At 44.6% G+C, this 19,685-nt stretch overlaps 1 protein-coding gene across 4 annotated transcripts in view; it reads left to right on the top strand.

The window, feature by feature from the left end:
- SFSWAP (splicing factor SWAP) overlaps positions 1-19,685 on the top strand; it is an 82,706-nt gene that overhangs the window by 27,726 nt on the left and 35,295 nt on the right. For all 4 annotated transcript variants that reach the window (XM_088828094.1, XM_088828093.1, XM_088828095.1 and 1 more), the window contains 4 exons: positions 11,466-11,706; positions 12,687-12,818; positions 13,390-13,483; positions 14,237-14,408. In XM_088828094.1, coding sequence (XP_088684220.1) covers positions 11,466-11,706; positions 12,687-12,818; positions 13,390-13,483; positions 14,237-14,408 — 639 coding nt within the window. The remainder of the gene's footprint in view (positions 1-11,465; positions 11,707-12,686; positions 12,819-13,389; positions 13,484-14,236; positions 14,409-19,685) is intronic.

Here is a 19,685-nt window from a genome sequence, read left to right as displayed (position 1 = left end):
AACCCTGCACTCAATTATTTTTACTGTATTTTGAATTTCAGCAATTTAAAAATATGTGGGAATTTGTTTTTACTCACTATTAAGTGCCTGTATAATATCCTCAGTGTTGCTGCTTGATCCATGACCCTTACATAATTACTACCTGGATTTCTATAGGAAAAATTTACCAACCCTTGGTCTATACCAAAATTACTTAAGAGACCTTACCTGAATATGAGTATTCTTATTTTATTTACTGCTTTTTTATTAATATGATAGCCCTACAAACTTTAGCGTTATAGCAAAGACCTGTTTCGTTAAGACTCCAGCATTTACAGTGTATTGTTGTGGTAGGAAGCCTTCTCACCATCACCCCATAACTTGACTGCATCCAGAGCAGAACTCTCGTCTTGGCCCCCCATGTCCCTGTTTGAGGGCACAGCCCCAACCTTCACTTTGTCATTCAGGCTAGAGCATCAGGCGTCACCTCAGTTTTCTCTTCCCGATTCCCACACCTTGCTGCGCATCCTTGGGGATCACGTTCAGGGCCTGTCTCGAATCTGACCCTCCTCACCACATACGCTGCTGCCTCTCTGGCCTCGTCATCTGTTGTAGCCCCTATCCGTCTTGGTGAGCCTTCCCGTAGCCTGTGCTTCCTCTGGCGGTCAGTGGAAGCCCTGCCACCTCCCTGCTCAGACCGTTCTCTTGATTTCCCACGCCACGTAAATTCCAGAAATTCACTCTCCACCTTGCCCTGCGCTGTCACACTGTTCTTCCTGTGCTAAGTGGGTTCTGACCACAGGGCTTTTGCACTGGCTCCTCATCGGCCTGAAATGCTCCTCCTCTGAGCTTTCGCTGCTCAGGTCAGGTATTCCCTGGCCTTGCAGAGCGTCCTTTCCTCTAGTTCATCCTCTTCTCACATGCCCTGTCCTATGTTACCATAACCCTTGTCAGAACTGGAGCTTACTTTGTTTATTCCTTGGTTTACTTTCGTACTCTGACTCGCCATACAGAAGTTCCCAGAGGGTGGGATTTGTCTGTCGCAGGTACTACTGTCTCCCCAGCTTTAGGTGCCTCTCTAATGCAAGGACCTGTGTAGTAAATATTGGCTGGATGGACCAAAGAAAGGAAAGACTAACCATGATGTAATACATTGAAGAGGAGAATGAATAATGTTAACTCTGAACTCTGGCCTGAGCTCAGACTATGGTAAACAGGATAAATTACTTATCTCTTTGATTAAAATAATTTTTAAGTGTCCCAAAGTAATACATATATTTTAAAGTCAAATAATAAATGCTTTAACTGTTGTGAGTTTTTGATGATTCCTTCATATCTCTAAATTATGTATTTATAGCACTGTTTCTAGATTTATCAGCTCTAGATTTTCTCTGACGTCTTTTTGCTGTGACAAATGATGGTTCGGCTCACTTGTGCCTCTTTGAAGTCTGCTCTAATACCCTAAATTTTGCTCATATTACTCCTTTAGTTTTGGTTTTGGATACTTTGTAACTTTAATATGCTTCAACCTCTGTTTCCTAATCAAAATTCAAAAGGGAACAATTCAGAAATAGTTTATACATGAATCCTATGCACCAATTCAATTCCCCTGCAAAGTTTTGGACCTGTCTGTCTGTCCTGATCTCTGTCAGAGGAGCCCCAGCTGTCAGGTGCCAGGACAGTCAGCCAGGTCACTGCTTTGACTTCTTCGCCTCCAGTTTGCAGAGACATTGAATGATGTGCGCTCTTGTTAACGGTGCCATCTTCTTAAGCAAGTCTTGATGCTGGATGCTTCATGTTTGCTGCTTCGGCAACTTCTCTGTGATATTGGTGGTTGCATTCACGGTCTGCATCGTGGTGACTGACAACTGTGTTTCTGAGCTGTATGCCTTGGGTACCATTCTAGACAACCCTGTTCCCAGCCTGCAGCCCCCGGTGTTCTGGTAACTTCCAGGCATTGCTTTCGTGGGTTAGGGCTATTTTCTCCTGGTTGGTTTGTTTACTCCTTTATTTTACTAGAGCATGTCCTCCAGTAGTTTGCCAAGAAAGAAAGGGTACACAGGAAGACCAATTTTTTAGTTTTTTTAATCCTTGATTGTCTGAAAATGTCTAGATACTGCTCTCACACATGATAGGTCATTTGAGTGGACCCAGAATTGTGGGTTGAATATTGCCCCTCAGAGTTCAGAAGGTGCCAGATTTCTGTCTCCTAGAAGCCTGTGCCCTGTGTCATTCCAGTTCCTACTCTTCCACTTGTGATTTATGTAGGCATTGAACAAGCTGGCATTGCGGTCAAGTGATGCTGGTGATAGCCACAGCCGTGTTTCCTCCATCGCGGAGCATCACAGAATCAACAGGAGCCCTGGGGGAGTGAGTGCACAGTGCTGGCAGATGGAGCCAGGAAGGCCCTTGAGCCAAGGCTTTCAGGCAGATGCCTCACAGAAGGGGAGCATGGCTGGGGACCTGATGGGGAGGGTTCCCAGCAGAGGAGTGATGTGGCTGGATGGGCGGGGAGGGCTCTGTCTACTCGAGCAAGGGGACCCTGGAGCTTCCGGGGCAGCAGTCAGAAGACATCTGATTCTGGGGAGTCGGATGTTGGTCTGAGAGACCACGGAAGCCAGGCTGACCTGGTGGGAGGAGGCTTGACTCAGCTGCAGCAAGCAGGAGGTGCCCATGCATGGGGACAACCCTGTTCTGGACACAGTCCATCTGTGAGGTTTATGAGATGTCCCAGTGCAAGTGTTGAGTAGGCACTTAATGTACTGGTTCAGCTCAGGGCTGGAGATGGCAGTTCTGGAATCAGCAAGTATAAACAGGATTTAAAGTCATTGAACTTGTTAGAAAAGTCCTGGGATGCAGGCTGGGGGCCAGGCGGTGACCTTGAGGGGGCGCAGCTGCTGCTGCCCAGGCCCGCTCAGCTGGTAACACAGTGCTGCTTCTTCACATTCTCGTGTGAATAGAGTAGATCGATGTAAGAATATAGTCATTTCTCCACAGAACTCGGGAAAGCTATTTTCGTTTTTAATACAAACACATGTTTATCTTCCAGAATTGACAGCAAGTATTGCTCACCAGGTCTCTAATCTCCAAGAACCCTTCCAGTGCTGACATTCTCTTCTAAGAGTTAGATTTATTTATATGAGATTTAAGATTGCATACAGATATCAGTAAATTAGCTCTGATTTTTGCAGGAAGCCAACTGAATAGAAGGGCTTTGAAGTAATTAGGCAGGTCTGTGTGACCCTGGGTTCCACAGCTGTCTAAGCACACACAGTATCGAGGAGGAAGTTCTTAAGGATGTGCCTGGTGCTTTTAAGCAACTTGATTTTTCCCATACATGGCACCCCACTCCAGTACTCTTGCCTGGAAAATCCCATGGATGGAGGAGCCTGGTGGGCTGCAGTCCATGGGGTCACTAAGAGTCGGACACAACTGAGCGACTTCCCTTTCACTTTTCACTTTCATGCATTGGAGACGGAAATGGCAGCCTACTCCAGTGTTCTTGCCTGGAGAATCCCAGGGATGGGGAGCCTGGTGGGCTGCCGTCTATGGGGTCGCACAGAGTCGGACACGACTGAAGCGACTTAGCAGCAGCAGCAGCAGCATACCTCCCCTTGGAAAGTGTAGGCCCCCACTGAAATATCTCTCTTGGGTTTATTGGAGTAGGTGTTTGTGGTACTCAGTGATTTTTATTAAAATCGCATCGACATTTAACTTGGGATAAAGCCCAATCCCCTCTTGGAAAATTCACAGAAAATCCTGAAATCAACAGCAGACCTAGTAAGGAGCAGTCTGTCATGGAAGCTCAGGGGGAAACGGAACCGCAGGGGCCCTTTGGAACCCTGCACCTTCCCTCTCCCCCAAACCCCTGCCCTAGTTGAGTCTGGGACACAGTGGTGAGTTCCAGGAACCAGACCTCTGTCTTTCCTCCGTCTGGTCCAGGCATTGTCAAAACTTAGGAGAATTTCTGAGTTGGGAGCTGTACTCAAAAGCACATGTGTTCTAGTTGGTGGTCATGTCAAAGGGCTTCAAGGACTTAAAGAGCTGTGAGGCCCCACTGGAGAAGCGCACGTCTGCAGTGAGTGTTGCGGGGTGGTGTCGGGTGCCCAGCCTCTCACTCTTGGAGAACGTCTCAGTCCAAGTGTATTTAGGAGGCACATGTGCCCTGCAGTCAGCAGACTTTGCTTTAAACACGTCTCTGGTGCCTGCTCTGTCCTGGGACCTGTGCAGGTGGCCTGGCACTGCCCTCTGTGCCAACAGCCCAGATTGCAGAGAACAGCCCCAGCAATGGGTATTCAGGAAGGCAGAGCAGAGCCTCCTGGGGTAGGAGATGGTAAGTTGCAGGTGTTCAACATAGTGATTCACAATTTTTAAAGGTTCAGTTCAGTTCAGTCACTCAGTTGTGTCCGACTCTTTGCGACCCCATGAATCACAGCACACCAGGCCTCCCTGTCTATCACCAACTCCTGGAGTTCACTCAAACTCATGTCCATCGAGTCGGTGATGCCATCCAGCCATCTCATCTCTGCCGTCCCCTTCTCCTCCCACCCCCAATCCCTCCCAGCATCAGACTTTTCCAGTGAGTCAACTCGTCGCATGAGGTGGCCAAAGTATTGGAGTTTCAGCTTTAGCATCAGTCCTTCCAATGAACACCCAGGATTGATCTCCTTTAGAATGGACTGATTGGATCTCCTTGCAGTCCAAGGGACTCTCAAGAGTCTTCTCCAGCACCACAGTTCAAAAGCATCAATTCTTCGGCGCTCAGCTTTCTTCACAGTCCAACTCTCACATCCATACATGACCACTGGAAATACCATAGCCTTGACTATACAGACCTTGGTTGGCAAAGTAATATCTCTGCTTTTTAATATACTGTCTAGGTTGGTCATAACTTTCCTTCCAAGGAGTAAGTGTCTTTTAATTTCATGGCTACAATCAGCATCCGCAGTGATTTTGGAGCCCAAAAAAATAAAGTCTGACACTGTTTCCACTGTTTCCCCATCTATTTCCCATGAAGTGATGGGACCAGATGCCATGATCTTCATTTTCTGAATGTTGAGCTTCAAGCCAACCTTTTCACTCTCCTCTTTCACTTTCATCAAGAGGTTTTTGAGTTCCTCTTCACTTTCTGCCATAAGGGTGGTGTCACCTGCATATCTGAGGTTATTGATATTTCTCCCGGCAATCTTGATTCCAGCTTTTGCTTCTTCCAGCCCAGCGTTCCTCATGATGTATTCTGCATATAAGTTAAATAAGCAAGGTGACAATATACAACCTTGACGTACTCCTTTTCCTATTTGGAACCAGTCCGTTGTTCCATGTCCAGTTCTGACTGTTGCTTCCTGGATATTCCATTAATAGTTATTATAAAATATTAGCTGTGCTCCCTGTGCTGTGCAGTGTATCCTTGTAGCTTGTTTTTTTAGTAAAATTTTTTAATAATTTTAAATTTTTATTTATTTTTGGCTGCGCTGGGTCTTTGTTGCTGCACGTGGACTTTCTCACGGTGCAGCGAGCAGAGACTACTCTCTCGCTGAGGTGCTCAGGCTTCTCACTGTGGTGGCTTCTCTTGTTATAGAGCACAGGCTCTCTGGCACATGGGCTTAGTTGCCCCACGGTTTGTGGGGTCTTCCCAGACCAGGTATCAAACCCGTATCCCCCGCATTGGCAGGTGGATTCTTAACCACAGGACCACCAGGGAAGTCGCACTTGTTTGTTTTATACATTATAGTTTGTACCTCTTATTAATCTCCTGTCCTTATCTTGGCCCTCCCTGCTTCCCTCTCCCCACTGGTAACCACTGGTTTGCTCTCTCTGTGAGTCTGCTTCTTTTCTGTTATATTCACTAATCTGTTGTCGTTTTTAAAATTCCACATGCAAGTGATGTCATCTAGTATTTGTCTTTCTCTGTCTGACTTATGTCACTTATGACGCCCTCCAGTTCCACCCCTGTTGCTGCAGGTGGCGGGATTTCATTCTTTTTATGACTGAGTAGTAGTCCACTGTGTGTATATACTACATTTTCTTTATCATTCAGCTACTGATGGATACTTAGGTTGCTTCCGTATCTTGGCTATTGTAAACAATGCTATGAAAATTAGCGTGCATGTATCTTCAGGTTAGTATTTTCTTTTTTTCCGATATATGTTTATTTGATTTTTAGTTTTTTGAGAAACCTCCATGCTGTTTGCTACAGTGGCGGCACTAATTTACATTCCTACCAACAGTGTATAAGGGGTCCCTTTCCTATACATCCTCACCAGGGTTTGTTATTTGTTGGACGTAAAAAAACCTAGGAAGGACTTCATAGCAGGTAGAAGACATGGTTTGGAGGTGCCAGGGTCAGAAATGAGGGGCACGGTGCTGTTCACCATAAATTGGGGGGCAAGACAGGACAGGCGTGGGTCTTTGCTGAGATTGGCCCTGTCACATCCGCCCAGACCTCAGTGTCTGTGGTGAAAAAAACAGAAACAACTTGCTCCGTAAAATCTTTTCATCTGTGACATTCCATGCACAGAGAATCTTGGAGAAATGGCCTCATGATTGGCCACAGTGTAGAGTTCTCAGCTGTGGTGTTGCCCCAGCAGGCACCTTGCAGCACAGCAAGTCTGCATTCTCAGCTCACCACGCCTCAGATGTTTCATTGCCATAGGGTTATTTTTGGATGTACACGGATTTTCAAATTCCTGTTCACCTTTGCGAGGTATAATTAGAATTTATTGGAAGGGACTCACAGAGTTCTTGTGTAAGAAGTGAGAGGGCATCCCGAACATGTTGTACCTAGGTTTCTGATTCCAGTCTGTCCTCTGCAAGACTCCCCAGAGTGGATCCTGGGGTGGCCCTAGGGTTTGCAGCCTGAGCCCTATTTCCAGCATGGGAATCCCCACAACCTGAGTAAGCCCAAGGCTTAAGAGATGCCTCCGGGTTTGGAAGCTTTGCTTGATTTTCACACCTGGAGATGGATTCATTTTTTCTTTTTGAGGTCAGCTATGCATTTTAAATTTCTCCTTTATTTTAGCACACGTTTTTAGATATTTGTAATGGGTGAGTTCTTGAGTTAATCTACCATTTCTCTGACAGGCCCATTTTTAGTCTTTGTTTTAATTTAATATGATGGGTAGCTCAGGTATAGACTGATGGTTAATCTGCATATCCATATCAAAACTTTCAAAGGGATGTTACTCAGTTTTAAAAGTAATTTATTCACTTCTATTAGGATGCATTAAATTATGATTGCATAATATACAATCGAAACTTAATTACAGACTTTTTTTATTTCATATTTGTTTCATTGGTTATGGCTACATTTTTTAAATGTATTTGACTTGTTTTCAGGCAAGAGGCTAACTGTCCGGAACAGGACGTGGAGTGTCCTGTCCTCGAGGTGTGGCATTTTGGACAGCACCTGCTGTCCCCTCTGCCCGGTATGCACGGTGTGCTCCGTCGGGGGCTGGGGGCAGGGCACACCCTGCTCTTGCTGATGCTGCCTCCCCTGTGGTGGTGGCTCTGCCCACGGGGTGAGAAGCAGGACCCTGGTAGCTTGATTATCTGAAGGGGATGAAGGGAAACGTAATTCCATTTTTTCAAGGTTATGGTTTATCTCTCAGAGGCTTCTCTTCATATTCAGATACCTCCGTTGGTTAGGAAAAGCTTGCATATGAACGTTCTGTCAGTTTGTCCACCCATCAAACTCTGTGTGCTGAGTGCTGGACTTAGAGAGCTAACCTCCCTTTCCTCCCTCAACCCCCAGCCCTTTGTGGTCTCATCTCTGCCCACGCCTTCCTTTGGAGGTGTGTTCTGAATGTCTCCATGCTGAAGATCATGTAGAGAGGATGTTGAGGCCACACATCTTACTCTGAAAATGTGGAATATTGTTGTGAACGTGAACGGTGGTTGGTGCACAGCATCAAGCCAGAGAGTTACAACCTGGGAATTGAGACATGTGTAATTAACAGAGAGCAAGTCATTAGCATCTGCGGATACACCCGCAGCACATGTGAACTATGCAGTCATTCCAGCCGAGGACGGCAGGGTTCTGGTCCAGCTGCTAGGAGAGGTAGGGAGCTGCTGCACCACCTGCATCTTCCCTGCATGGCCTGCTGGACACCACGGGCAGTGAATAGCTCTCGCTATTTATAAATGTTTTTGTCTTAAAGTAAGTTAATTGAAAATCAAAATAAAATTCCTTACTTAGAAAAATCTTTCACCATCCTCTAATGAAGAGGAAATTAAATCTCTGTAGTCAGAACCAGTTGCTTATCTATAATAGGATTAGAAATTTTAAACGCTTAATTAGATCATTGGGTCTTCTGTGGTTTCACTGGTTTTGAATTTTTTTCCCTCACCAAAAAAAAAACAATAAACTTACAGAAATTTTTATTGTTTTTTTTTTTTTGCTTTTTGTTTTTAAATAGTCTCTGTCTTACAGATGCTATCCTGTGTGGGCAAGATATGTAAGAAGTTATTGTACATCACTGTTTATAATAATAAAGCCCCAAAGTGATCTCAGTGTCCATTAGGACTTGTTAAATAAATTGCAGTTCATCTCTATGCTGAGGTGGGGACATGCAGTGGTTACAGAGCAGCACAGCTTTGTAGACAAGATGACTTACTTCCAAGACGAATGTATGCTTGTTTATTTTTGAAGTGTAGTTAATTTCCAGTGTTGTGTTAGTTTCTGCTGTACATCAAAGTGATTCAGTTTTTTATATACACACACACACACAGATGTATATGGGTTTCCCTAGTGGCTCAGATAGTAAAGAACCTGCCTGTAATGTGGGAGACTTAGGTTCGATCCCTGGGTTGGGAAGATCTGCTGGAGGAGGGCATGGCAACCCACTCCAGTATTCTTGCCTGGAGAATCCCCATGGACAGAGGATCCTGTGGGCTACAGTCCATGGGGTCGCAAATAGTCGTACACAACTGAACGACTAAACACACACATACATATATATACATGTATGTATATGAGATATGTATCAGATTCATTTATAATATCTGTTCAGTTCAGTTCAGTCGCTTAGTCGTGTCCGACTCTTTGCGACCCCATCAACCATAGCACGCCAGGCCTTCCTGTCCATCACCAACTCCCGGAGTTCACTCAGACTCATGTCCATCGAGTCGGTGATGCCATCCAGCCATCTCATTCTCTGCCGTCCCCGTCTCCTCCTACCCCCAATCCCTCCTAGCATCAGACTCTTTTCCAGTGAGTCAACTCGTCGCATGAGGTGGCCAAAGTATTGGAGTTTCAGCTTTAGCATCAGTCCTTCCAATGAACACCCAGGATTGATCTCCTTTAGAATGGACTGGTTGGATCTCCTTGCAGTCCAAGGGACTCTCAAGAGACTTCTCCAGCACCACAGTTCAAAAGCATCAATTCTTCGGCGCTCAGCTTTCTTCACAGTCCAACTCTCACATCCATACATGACCACGGGAAAAAACATAGCCTTGACTATACGGACCTTGGTTGGCAAAGTAATGTCTCTGCTTTTTAATATGCTATCTAGGCTGGTCATAACTTTCCTTCCAAGGAGCAAGCGTCTTTTAATTTCATGGCTGCAATCAGCATCCGAAGTGATTATATCTGTTGTATATAATATATGTTCTTTTTCATATTCAGTTCTATTGTAGTTTATTAAAAGATACTGGGTAGTTCTCTGCTATACAGTAGGACCTTATTGTTTTATCTATTTTATATATAGCAGTATGTATCTGATAATCCCAGACACCTAATTTATGTCTCCTCCTTCCCTCTTTGGTATTGTTTTCTATGACTGTGAGACTGTTTCTCTATTGTAAATAAGTTCATTTGTATCATATTTTGGATTATGCATGTGAAAGTAGCTCAGTCATATCCGACTCTTTGCGACCCCATGGACTGTATCCATGGAATTCTCCAGGCCAGAATACTGGAGTGGGTAGCCTTTCCCTTCTCCAGGGCATCTTCCCTACCCAGGAATCGAACCAGGGTCTCCTACATTGCAGGCAGATTCTTTACCAAAGAGCTATGAGGGAAGCCCATTTACATTCTGCATGTAAATGATATCAAATATATTTGTCTCTCTTTCTGACTTAGTTCACTAAGTAATAATCTCAGGTCCATTCATGTTGCTACAGATGGCATTATTTCATTCTTTTTTGTGGATGAGTAATATTCTGTTGGGTTTCAAGAATCCACCCACAATGCAGGAGACACAGGTTTGATCCCTGGGTCAGAAAGATCCCCTGGAGCAGGAAATGGCAACCATTCCAGTATTCTTGCCTGGGAAATCTCATGAACAGAGGAGTCTTGGCAGGCTACAGTCCATGGGGTCACAAAAGAGTCAGGCACGACTTAACAACAATAGTATTCCATTGTACATATATATCACATCTTTATCCATTCATCTATTGATGGATATTTAAGCTGCTTCCATATCTTGGCTATTGTAAATTGTGCCGCTTTGAACATTGGGGTGTGTGTCTTTTAGAATTAGGGTTTTCTCTGGATGTAGGCCCAAGAGCGAAATTGCTGGATCATAGGGTGGCTCTAGTTTTTAAGGAATAAGGAATCTCCATACTGCTCTCCATAGTGGCAGCACCCATTTACATTCCCACCAACAGTGTAGGAGGATTCCCTGTTCTCATACCCTCTTCATCATTTATTATTTGTAGACTTTTTCATGATGGCCATTCTGATCAGTGAGAGGTGATACCTTGTGTTTTTAATGCATTGCCCTGATAATTAGCAGTGTTGACCATCTTTTTTGTGTGCTTATTGGCCCTTGTGTGTTTTCCCTGGAGAAATGTCTGTTTGGGTCTTCTACCCATTTTTTGACTGGGTGGTTTGTTTCCTTGTTATTGAGGTATATGAGCTGTTTGTGTATTTTGGAAATTAAGCCCTTGTTGGTCACGTCATCATACCTTCTCCCATTCTGTGAGTTGTCTTTTCATTTCATTTATAATTTCCTTTGTTGTGTAAGAACTTATGAAGTTTTATTGGATCGCATTTGTTAGTTTTTGCGTTTGTGTCTGTTGCCTTGGGAGCCTCGGAAAACAATTTCTGCCAAGACGGGTTTTTAAGAGGAGAGGAGTGAATGTAAAGAGCGGAGAGTTGGGGTCAAACAGGGAAGCCAGTGGAGGAGTTCAGTCCTCAGACAGTCATCTCACAAGACACGCAAGGAGGGGAGCTGGTCTACTGGACGGGGGAGTTTGTCCTAATCTGCCATTCTGCAGCTTGTGTAGGCACGGGGCTTCTCTGAATGTCCCCGTGCATGCTCAGATTCCATTGTTCCTGGGTGTGTGTCTGGACGTTGTCCAGTTCTTCCAAATTGTGTTGCCCCCTGGGCACCCTTTCTTATATCACAAAAATAAAATACATGGTTGACATTGGACAGAAGGGACACTGCATTTGAGCAAGTGTCCCTTTCTCCCTGCATTGTGTATTCTAGCCCACTGGGCCATCATTTGCCACTCTCATGCCCTCAAAATGTGTCTCTTCACAGCAACGGTGGCAGCCATGTACTATAGCTACTACATGCTGCCAGACGGCACCTACTGCCTGGCACCTCCCCCTCCAGGGGTCGACGTTGCCACTTACTACAGCACCCTTCCTGCCGGGGTGGCCGTGTCCAGCTCCACCGGAGTGACTGCCACTGCCCCACCCCCTCCAGGGACCACGCCACCTCCCCCACCAACCACGGCGGAGACGAGCAGTGGGGTGACCTCCACCACCATCACCACAAGGTATGCTCTCCTGCTGACCGCCTGGAGCACGTATGTTCTTGGTTTGCGCTTCTTTATAATGCGGGTCACACAGAGGGTCTCTGTTATCTGAGTATTTATTATCCAAGTCCCCAACATTACAGGGTTGATCATGACATAGGCACTTAGAGCAGTGACATTTAACCAACTGAGAAAATTCCCTCCCTGTTAGCATCCCACACCCCTCCCCTGAGCCCCCAGCATCTGTTCTTTCCCATGTGTCACCATCTCAGGTGGACAGTACCAGCTATAGTCAGTGTGGAGTCAAGTTATTTGCCAAAAACCCAGATTTCATAAAGTTGATGCAAGTGAATCTCTCCCAAACTGTTGGGAAACGGGGACCTGGCCATCAGCCCAGCAAACCATTGACTCACAGAGCTAACACGGCAGGGACTAAACCCCCAGCCCTTGTCAGGGGTGGTGTGCAGAGGACTCTGAGTGTCTCAGTTGAGCAGGCACTTTGTAAGAGGCACTGGACCGTGCTGAAAAGATGCTCAGGAAACTTGACAGAACACTTGGGTATTTTTGTAGAAATGACCCACTTTCTGAACATGCTAAGAAAGTCAAAGATGAAACTATGGGTGATGAATTATGCTAACCATCATTTTTAAGATAAAAAAAATCCACACTTGGTTTATTCTTGGTTACTTCTGAGAATTAGCAATTGGAGGGAAACGGGAGGAGATGATCCTGTTTTCATGACCTTAAGTGTCACTTTGAGTAAAACCCCTGTTTTCACAATCAGCAATGATATTTCAGTCCCTGTTTCAAGTGGATTGACTTTGATTAGTTTTCTGGAATCCCAGTCATCTCAGATAAGAGCTTCCCTGTCTCTGTGTAACTTACCTGTTGGTGGGAACTGAGACAGTGCAAGTCCTCCTCCAGCCACTGTGCCGGCTGCCCCGACGAGTGATCTGGGGGAGGGCCTAGTGCTGTGGGTGTGACTCTGTTCTTCTCTGCAGTGCACTTGCTCCCGTGGCCACCATCATCCCCCCGCCCCCCGACATCCAGCCTGTGATTGACAAGTTGGCAGAGTACGTGGCCAGGAACGGCCTTAAGTTTGAGACCAGCGTTCGGGCCAAGAATGATCAACGGTGAGTGAAGGAGTTTCTATGGGGTAGGTGGATGGTATTTGAGGTTTAGTTTAGCTTCTTTTTTTAACCTAGCTACATAATTCTTTATATATACACATATGGATTTAATCCTATGTTTAGATAAATATATCTTGTTCAGTTACTTTGAGTTCGGATGGTGGTCTTTTTTATTGTTACAATCTTTTATTCACTCAGTTTGTTTTGCTTCATTTTTTAAAAATATTGGACCTGCCTAAAAGAAAAGGCTGGAATTCATGCTTTTCAAGAATCTGCTGTGGAAGTTTAGACCCACACTTCACCTTGTATTTTTAATCAAATAATGTTCCATGCTCAGATTGAAACGTAAAAACAGGAGGCTGTGGTTGCAGCACAATCTGTGTGACCGTGGATGAGCGCTCTGCCCCAGTCTCCTGGGTCTGTAAAGTGTGTGGGGGGTGTTGTGGCTGCCACGAGGGGTTGTTGAGATCCTGGGAGTCGGTCCCTGTGAAGTCAGGGCAGGTCTGGTTGGTCGGAGCTGAGGTGTTGCGGTGGGCGTGTCTTATTGAGTGACTCAACCCTTCTCTGTTCCTAGGTTTGAGTTCCTGCAGCCGTGGCACCAGTATAATGCCTATTACGAGTTTAAGAAGCAGTTCTTCCTCCAGAAAGAAGGGGGCGAGAATGCACAGGTATATGTGGGGAGATGGTCTGATTCTCAAGATGAGTACTGATAGGGCTTGTCCATTTCACACTTGCTTTTAGGTGTAGTGGGTGTCTTGGGTTTACTGACTTACTTTTCTCCCCTCTCTCTGTTTTATACCTGTTAAAACCTTTGACCACATTCACAGTTCATTGATGATCATTTGTCCAGTCAAGGGTGCTGCCCACCATTGTCCTTGAGGGCCGCCTGCTAGCAGCTCCCTTCACAACTTCCCTCCCTGCAAACGGCCCCACACTTGATTCTTAGGTACCTGTTGGAAGCATTTCTTCCTGTCCTTATAATCCTTTCTTCTTCCTCTCCTCTCCTGTCCTCATTTACATGGACACCCTGATGTTTTTTAAAACCTGTTTTGGTAGAGAACATATCAGTGGATTTTCTCATGTTTTTATCTCTGACTGCTCAAACTGAAGAAAATGGACTTATCTGTAGGTGCCGGGCATAATTTGGTATTCTAAATGTGTTCTTAGTGATCGATTTCCACAGAAGTTGTGGGCATTTGTTCCCAAAACGGTGTTAGAGGGGAAATACCTCCTACTCCTCTTTTCAGTCTTTTCTATCAGAAAATAGTAAATCTGAGTTATGAAGTATGCTCCTTAGTGTTACTTAGGCAGTAACATAGCAGTGCTGTTGTCCCATGAAATATACATACACTCTGTCTGTTTCCTGACATATCCTGCGTCATTTCTGGTGAGCAGTTCAGAGTCATGTTTAACCTCTGCAGGCTGTGTCAGCACCGGAAGAGACTCCTGCAGAGTCTGCTCCTGAAAAGCCGAGTGACGTTGGGGAAGATAGTGTGTCTGAAGATGCAGCCGAAGCAGGGGGAAGAGGTGTTTCCTCGGGGAAGAAGGAGGCATCGTCCAGCAGAGCCGTCCCAGACGGGAAGCTTGTGAAAGGTACGCTGCCCTCGCTACCGAGAGTTCCATTCTTGATCTTGTACCTCGTCAATGTCACCTTAAATTAGCAAGGAAGAGCACTAGACCACTTACGGTCAGCTGCCTTCAACCATAGGACAGGAGGGAATGGCTGCCCCTTTTAAGCTGCTGTAATGAAACTTGCTTACTTCATAGCATATGGGTTAGCCAACAGGTTTGTTCAAGTTTTTCTGTACTGTCTTATGGAAAAACCTGAACAAGGTTTTAGGCCAATCCAATACTTTCTTGATTTTGAATTTGGGGTCATTTGGATACAAACTCATCTTAGGTATACATTTGTTTTAACAGACTATTCTCATGTTAGGGTTAATGGAAACGTTTCGAATTTTTCAAATAATGTTTTGTACCCCCTTGGACTTCTGAAACTACATGCAGACTTTTGTGCCAATGGAATTAGTTTTCTTTATTTGTTAAGGCAGTTCCCTTGAGGGTCTCTGCCAGGCAGTATTCCATTCACTCCATTCCAGTTTCCCTTTATGTTCTTGGGAGGAATTTTTCAACTACCAGGACAGACATACAGAGAGAAAAAAAGCTGATACAGGCACATTAGCAGAGAACCCTGTGTTGTAGAACATACGAAGAAGCAGTGAATTCCACCAAGTGGGAACAAGAAAGGGCGTGCAGGGGGGAAGGGACTCCCAGAAATAGGGGCTCACCCCCAGACAGGGGCAGTGCCATCTGAGATGCGTGGCTGGTTCAGAGATGGGAAGCAGTCTGAGTGACTCAGGTGTCAAGTGGGGCATACCCACCAAGGTAGCCTCAGCCAGCTCTTGGGGCTTTGCCCTCCTGGTGGGTCCTGGGGCTCCCGACAGGGGCAAAACACCTTACAGCATAAATCAGAGGAGTCTCTTTGCCCCGTGTGGTGAGTGTGTGAAGCAGAGAAACCACATGGGAGGTTTGGAGTGGAGCTGATGGCCTCCAGTGGAGGACAGGCACTGCAGCTAGTGCTCGGGTGAAAGGAAAGACAAAGGAGATGCAGGATGGGCCAGGATCACAGGAACGCCTTTTCTGAGTAACCAAAGACAAGTTTATCAGGAGTAACCAAAATGACCCAAATGAATAACTAGGAAACCAGTGATTTAGGAGAGCAGGAAAGCATCTGTAAGCCTCTCAGTATAGGAGGTTCCCTGAGCATGCGTGTTTCATCTGCCACCCCTCCCAGCTGTCTTCAGACTCTCATTGGAATAACCAAAGGATTGTAGTAAGTAGAGAGTAAAAACCGTTACTAGTAAATCAATTATTCTTCAATTAAAAATTATAAAAGGAGGGTGGGGTTGGTTACTGCTCCAGAAGCTGGGGGAACGTGCTTAAGAAAGACAAGCCAGCCCATCTGGACTTTAGTTTATAGGAACAAGCAGACATTTGGGGAGTCAGTGGCAATGACCCTTAGGAGAACCCACTGTCAACCAAAGAAGGGAGCAGGCCAAAGACCAGAACAGCCAGGAGCGTCTGAGGGCAGCCGGGCCCTGTCGGTGTGATCCGGTACAGTGGGTCAGCCCTTCAGCCAAGGTTACTGCCCACCGTGGGGCACTCCTCCACTCTCCTGTGAGTGCCCGGTAATTCACCAGATGAAACCATGCTTGCCTCCTTGCACTCTCTGATTCTGAGACGCCTGAGAGCTGCAGGTGTCTGACAGAACCCACCCTGCCTGAGACAGATCACTGCACCTGCAGAGAGGCAAGAGTTCAGAAGGACATGCATCTGAGCCCTTGGAAGCAGTTACTAAGTTATAGGAAAATTCTTTTACTCTCTGATTTCTATTCTCACAGAATTAAAAGGTACTGTAAAATTAGTGTAACTGATAATCCAGCATCTGGAAAAGATTTAGAAAAAGATTGCCAATTTTTAAAATATCATAAAGCACTCAAAATCAGATTGGATGAGAAAACAAGTTCAGAATTTTCCTCAGATTTCCAAGGAAAAGGATAAAGATGGAAGAAAAGCCATCTAGATAGAAAAATAGGTTGTCCTCCTCAGGGGAAAAAAAGCAGGCTGGCCCGTTAGACATGTATCTATAGCATTAAATGTCAGGGAATTAAGGTGTATCAGATTCTGAATGCAAAGTATTCTAAACGCTGGAGCAGAGTTTACAGATGTGGCAATGCCCTGAAATAGTCAAAGTAAGTGAAAACAAGACTATTATCAAAAAATTATCAAATGCAGTGAAAAACTTAAAAGAAAAACCTATAATTTCTTATGTTTGTAAAGAAAAAATAAAAATAAACCAAGCATTCAACTCAAGAACCTAGGAAGAAACTGTAAAATGCGTGTAAGGAAAGCAGAAAAGGAAAATCACTAAAAAAAAAAAGCAGAAATCAGTGAGGAAATAATAAAAGACCAGTTAAACTTTTCATCATTGTGCAAGTTTAATACAGTGTAGACAAGAAAGCAAATGTACAACATAATGAAAAAAGAAAGAAAAGGACTTGTTTTTAAGTACACAGAAACAATATATAACTAAATTTGAAAATTTTGAAAACAAATGATAAAATTGTCTAAGAAAGTATGAATTGGTAAAATGATCTCCAGAGAGGCAGTAAAATAGATCTATGAAGTGAAGTGAAGTTCATGTCAGTCGTGTCCGACTTTGTGACCCCAAGGACTGTAACCTACCAGGCTCCTCCATCCATGGGATTTTCCAGGCAAGAATAGATCTATAGGCCTAAAAGAATTTAGAAAACATTGGTCCATGAAATACCTATAAAAGCAGGCAGGCAAGGACAAGGTCAAGGTCAAGGTAATTTGTGATTTAAGCTCCTCCAGAGCCCAAAGATGGAAAGTTCAAAAGCTCTTGAGCCCCAGTACCTTAGCCCCACAAAGCCTAGCAACGTGCAGGCCAGGAGCCCTGGGAAGCCCAGATGTTAGCTTCTCAGATGGAAGCAAGTTCGGAAGAGCAGTAAGAGCAAGTGTGGGCAGGTGGGGTTCCTTGCAGAAGTCCCAGTGTGGCACCGCAGCAAAAAATCTCCCAGTACAGCCAGTCTTACCACCAGACAGGTGCTAGAAAAACACCCACAGTTCCCAAGATGCTTATGAGACAGCTTTCCTAGTATGACAATAATTGATGTTGGAAAAACAGGCTCTCCATTTGAAAAAAATTAGACTATTACACCCCACCTGACAATAATAATGATTCCAGACAAAGTGTTTAAATGCAGAAACTAAAACCATAAAAGGAGAAGAAAATTAGATAGTTCTTTCCTAGTCTTTAAAGTTGGAAAGGACTGCCTAAGAATTTAAGCCATAAATGATAAAGAGAGATTAATAAGTCTGGCAGGAGCTGGGCCCGTATAGAGTTGAAAGACAAATGTCAGGACAGCAGTGATTGCTAATAATAACAGAAGATAAAAGGTTAAAAGCCTTGCTATAGGAAGAGTTCTTGTGAATCAATAAGAAAAGTCACTGCAGTAGAAAAACAAAGGGCATGAAAGGATAGTTCACAAAAGAAAAATAGGTGGTACGTGAACAGATTTTTAAAATATATCTTCACTGACAAGATACTGTTCTTTGCCTCTGCTTTGTAAGTTAGAAAGTAAAAGAGAGGGTGTGGGCGGCTGGGGCCTCACAGACCGTCCATGGAGTGTTGGTAAGGCCTCTGTAGAGGAGGGAGCCTGGTGGTGGAGACACACCTCTAAACACAGATGCCCTCCCGCTCCTGGAAACGGCTGGTTCCCAGGCTGTCTCAGCCAGGTGTTCATCACAAGGCTCGTGAGCTTTCAAAAATAAAAAATTGGGAACAGCTGTGGGAGACTGAAATAAACCGGCATGTCCATACTATGACTGCCATTTATTAAAATGATGTATGTTGACATGGAAAGATGTCTACACTTTTTATGTGGAAAGGCGTCGCTTGTTATGTGGAAATAATAAGTGGGCTAAAAACTGTAAAGCGTGGTTCTATTTTCCTGTATTTGTGCGCATACACATGTTTGTGCCTCGGAACCATCCACTGATAATATTCAGATCATTTTTTTCCCATATCCGAGTTGCAGTTGTCTTTGATTTTGTTCACCTGTGTTTTCACAATTTCCCACTGAGAATATATTTTACCATAGAAGTTAAAAGTTATTAATGATCTTAAGAAAGGAAGCATATCTGATGTGGAAGGCAGAGGGCCATACACTGTGGGTTCACTCACAAGTGTTTCCTGAGAGTCGGTCCGGACCTGGGCCACGTTAGTGCTGCAGTCCTTGCCTGTTCCAGGCTCCAGGTGAGCAGACCACACACACAGTACAAACTGTGAAGAGTGGCCTGAAGGAGGAGAGGCCAGCAGGCCCTGTCCGAGGAGAGGCTTCATTTGAGAAGAGCCAAGGAAGAAAGCCAGGCGTGGAAAAGAGGGCAACAGCTCCAGGCAGAGGACAGGGCCAGCCCGGAACATAGTGGGAAAGGTGGCCAGGAGCCTGGGTTTCATCCTAACACAACAGGAAACTAAAGGCTGTAAGAAGTTTTCTTCACATGGTGTGATGTGACTTGCAAATAAGCTTCCATGTAGAAGCAATAGGTGTATAATTGAATAATTCTGCAAAGGAAGTAATTCCTAATCGCCTGCTTTCAGGCTTAGCTATACTGGGAAAGTTACTTCACCTTTTTAACCTCAGTTTCCTTATCTGTAAATGGGGAGGCCTGATCATTTCTGTCTCTTCCTGGGGTCACAAATGTGAAGTAAGGTGAGGCGTGTAGACTGCATATTAGTTCTCTTATTTTAAGTCACTTTAAAGTATATGCATGGTGTTGGCGTGCATTAAGCTTTGTTCCATAAGTTTTCCTTTTAATGTATTTGTTGGTTGAATTTATTTTAGTTTGGAGGCCTGAAGATGGGGAGTAATTATTTTAAAATTGTTTTGTGATATAGTACTTTAGCCCCAAGTTAACTTGACGTAGTTTTGATTAACATTTAACTGAGGTTTTCTTTTATAGTGACATGTTTCTTTGACTCTGATTTATTAAAGAGACCTAGAGGCAATACAGGGTTAATGTTATGATACTTTTTTCTTATGAAAAATTTCAAACAAGTACAAAAACAGAGCCTGACGAAATAGTCGCCACACACACATGCAGCACTGAGCGGCCAGCTCCCGTGGCCAGCACTGACTAATTTTATCTATAGACTCAGTCCAGCCCACTGCTAGGATATTCTGAAGCAGATCCCAACATCTTGGCATTTTATCCATCAGTGTGAGTGCATGTATCTCCAAAAGATAAGGGCTATTCTTAACATAACCACAGTAAAATGATTAATAT

Source organism: Moschus berezovskii, chromosome 19, assembly GCF_049115385.1.
Source record: "Moschus berezovskii isolate FMDL1 chromosome 19, NW_MosBer_1.0, whole genome shotgun sequence".
Lineage (NCBI taxonomy): Eukaryota > Metazoa > Chordata > Mammalia > Artiodactyla > Moschidae > Moschus > Moschus berezovskii.
Note: the sequence above shows the minus strand (reverse complement) of the source record. Positions and strands in the feature narration are given on the sequence as shown.